This window comes from Atta colombica, unplaced genomic scaffold (genome assembly GCF_001594045.1).
Source record: "Atta colombica isolate Treedump-2 unplaced genomic scaffold, Acol1.0 scaffold162, whole genome shotgun sequence".
Classification (NCBI taxonomy): domain Eukaryota; kingdom Metazoa; phylum Arthropoda; class Insecta; order Hymenoptera; family Formicidae; genus Atta; species Atta colombica.
Genome location: NW_017259253.1, coordinates 417,639 through 420,543, shown reverse-complemented (window position 1 = coordinate 420,543; position 2,905 = coordinate 417,639). Strand labels below are relative to the sequence as shown.

General features: G+C 28.3%; 1 protein-coding gene across 1 annotated transcript in view; it reads right to left on the bottom strand.

The window, feature by feature from the left end:
- Positions 1-1,250: 1,250 nt before the first annotated feature.
- LOC108685946 (odorant receptor 82a-like) overlaps positions 1,251-2,905 on the bottom strand; it is a 2,873-nt gene continuing 1,218 nt past the window's right edge. Inside the window, exons 2-5 of the mRNA XM_018190963.1 lie at positions 2,725-2,824; positions 2,444-2,554; positions 2,203-2,353; positions 1,251-1,387 (exon numbers count right to left, since the gene is read on the bottom strand). Coding sequence (XP_018046452.1) covers positions 1,251-1,387; positions 2,203-2,353; positions 2,444-2,554; positions 2,725-2,824 — 499 coding nt within the window. The remainder of the gene's footprint in view (positions 1,388-2,202; positions 2,354-2,443; positions 2,555-2,724; positions 2,825-2,905) is intronic.

The following is a 2,905-nucleotide window of genomic DNA, read 5'->3' as shown; positions in this document are numbered from 1 at the left end:
TTATATTCATGAATAAAATAATATTTAAAATTATATTTAAATATAAAATATTTATCGAGAAATAATTCTTACATAATATATTTAAATATATGATCTCTCTAGGAACTTTTCCTTGTCATATTGGTATAGAGTGGATAATATGCGCGGACAAAGAAATTACTTACGGCGAGAAAACTGGTGAAAGAAATGTTGATCACTTTAACTGCCATGAGTTTCGTAGAGTATTTAGCCATGAAGATTATTATATAGGATAACGAGCTTCTTTATTATGAAGGTAATACTAATCGACTATGTGGCAAATATACTTCATTCCCCTACTATACGAAGTGCAACATGTATAGTATTAGCATTTTTTACTAAAATTTTACCTCTTCCCTTAAGTTTATTATATTTTTTTAAGCATGTTATTTATTACTTTTTAATACTATATTTTATATTTATATACTTTTCCGATTAGTAATAATTTTTATATCTCTATATTTTTATTATGTATCCTACTGACTAATTAAAAGTTTCCCAATATAATATAATATCAAAATATTGACGATAAAAGATACAAGCATTAAGTAATATATTACAGAAAATAGTGTGTCATTTGATTCTCCCTAAAAAATATATTAATATTTAACTGCACACATTTCTATTTAAAAACTAAAAGCAATGAGCACGAAAGATTTGTATATTCTATTGAAGATAAATATAAGATGTCAAATGCACTGTTGTTGCGTATACCATGTAATATCCTAAAAGACGTATTAAAGTATTTCCAACAACTTTGAAACAACATATTTCTCATATCTGATGTGAAAATGTATATTAGACTTTTTAAATATAAAATATTAATAAAAATCTTTAACTGCATAAGGCTACCAAATAATTCAAGGATTAAATTTACCCAAAATTTTTCTAAATTTAATTTGCAACAAATAGAGAGTTGATTCCAAAAAGCATCACAAACAAAATTAATAGTATTTCAATGTAAAATTTTCATACTTCGAGACAAATTGTAAACCTAAAAAAAAATTTAGAATCAATCGGGAAATAAGTAATAATTCAGCTACTTATTTACGTATTCTTATGTGACACGACAATCGCTATCAATTTTAGAGCAATGGCGCATTTCGATAATTGATTTTCTTGTGCAAGTTCTCCAGCCAGATCATCAACATTTTGAATTCCTCAACCGTGCATGATGAATAACGCCGTGATGCCGCAAACGCTGGTTGATATGATATGTATTACGATGCTAGTTACCAAATGCGTCGAAAATATGATCTCGTAACCGGAGCCCTCTGACAAGTCTCGTCTATTTTCCGGATTTGTTCACATTCGGCCTCACATCGATTACTGCCATAATCAATTTGTGCACCTGCACGGTCAATATCATCTTTTCTAATTGAAATTCCATAAATCCATCCGTTCGATCAGAGCATGCATATAGATAAAACGGAAAAATTCTTGTTCTTCTTCTTACGTTGTTCATGAAACGTATTAGTATATATAAATATATAAAATCGCAACTAACAGACGAAAGTATAACAACTTGATTTGTTTTATGCACGTTTTCGCGTCTGCATGAATTACCGCCGTTATCACAGAGGTTTTATCATGGCGTAGTTTAAAATTTGGAATAAACGATTGCGTGCGCGCAATTTTTTGTCGACAGAAGATAATTATGGAAAAGGATCGATTCACATGAGACGGTCTATAACAAAAGTTCAAATATCTACCTTATATTAGGTCATGGGTTGTAGATCGAAGATTATATTGAATCAACAGAACTACGCGAATTTTTAATTATGTCAAGTTTAATATCTTGATGTATCTGATTTTCAAAATTAGGAATCATACGTGTAATTTTGTTAATAAAAGTTAATAAAAATTAGAAATCTTAAGTGAATGTAAAATTTGTCGAAAAGTTGGTTGATTTGTTACGATAGTTGTTATAAGTAGAAAGGAGAACATTAGGATTAATAAGAAGATTGGTCCTTCATCTTGTTAATCGTTTCAAAGATAGTCAGTTCAATTACAGATTAATATCGAGTATTGTACTGTTATAATAATTATTTCATCAAAATTACGCAAATTTTAGGAGCATATTAAAGTACGCCATCGATGTTTTAACAATCTGTGAAATAATGGAACAGGCAAACAATTCACTGCTTGCAAATAAAATAAAACAAACTTCCATACTTACGTTACTGAAAGTAGGTAGAGATATGTCTATCATTCTGCCTGCCGAAATTTTTGCCGGAATATTGGAAACTGCCATTATCAATATTAAAGAACGGGCTCTTTTGTACTGAAGATGATACCAATTTGTCGTGGACGTCATTAATCCAACCTTGATACTCTGTTATAATTAAATAAGATGTATATTTTATAAAGAATGTTTATGAAAACAATGCCTAACTTACAGCAAATAAATATGAACACTTGCTACCTGATCTGTCAATCGTTGACCGACATAACAGTAGGTAAAAATAGAAAGGATGAATGATATAAGCATCACAGACATAATTAACATAACTGTTAAGTCATTATTCTGCCATTCCTATAAGATTGACAATTGCAATACAAGATATTTATGAAATAATTTATTTTTAATTCTTTTGAATTTTTAATTTGATTAAAATATTATCAGTCTTAATTTTCATATAAAAATTAATTGCCAAATTATTACACATGAATAAAAGATTTTCAGGAAAAATTCGTCATTATTACCATAATAATATAATATCCTGAAAGGCATAAAAGTAGACTAGAACCCATTATTTCCACTAACCACACATATCGCATAGTTGCCTCTACTTGTGCTAGAAAACTGTAAATAAATAATTTGTTTATTTAATAATTATTTATTTATGAACGTCTATTTAATAATTTATTCAATTTTATATTTAAA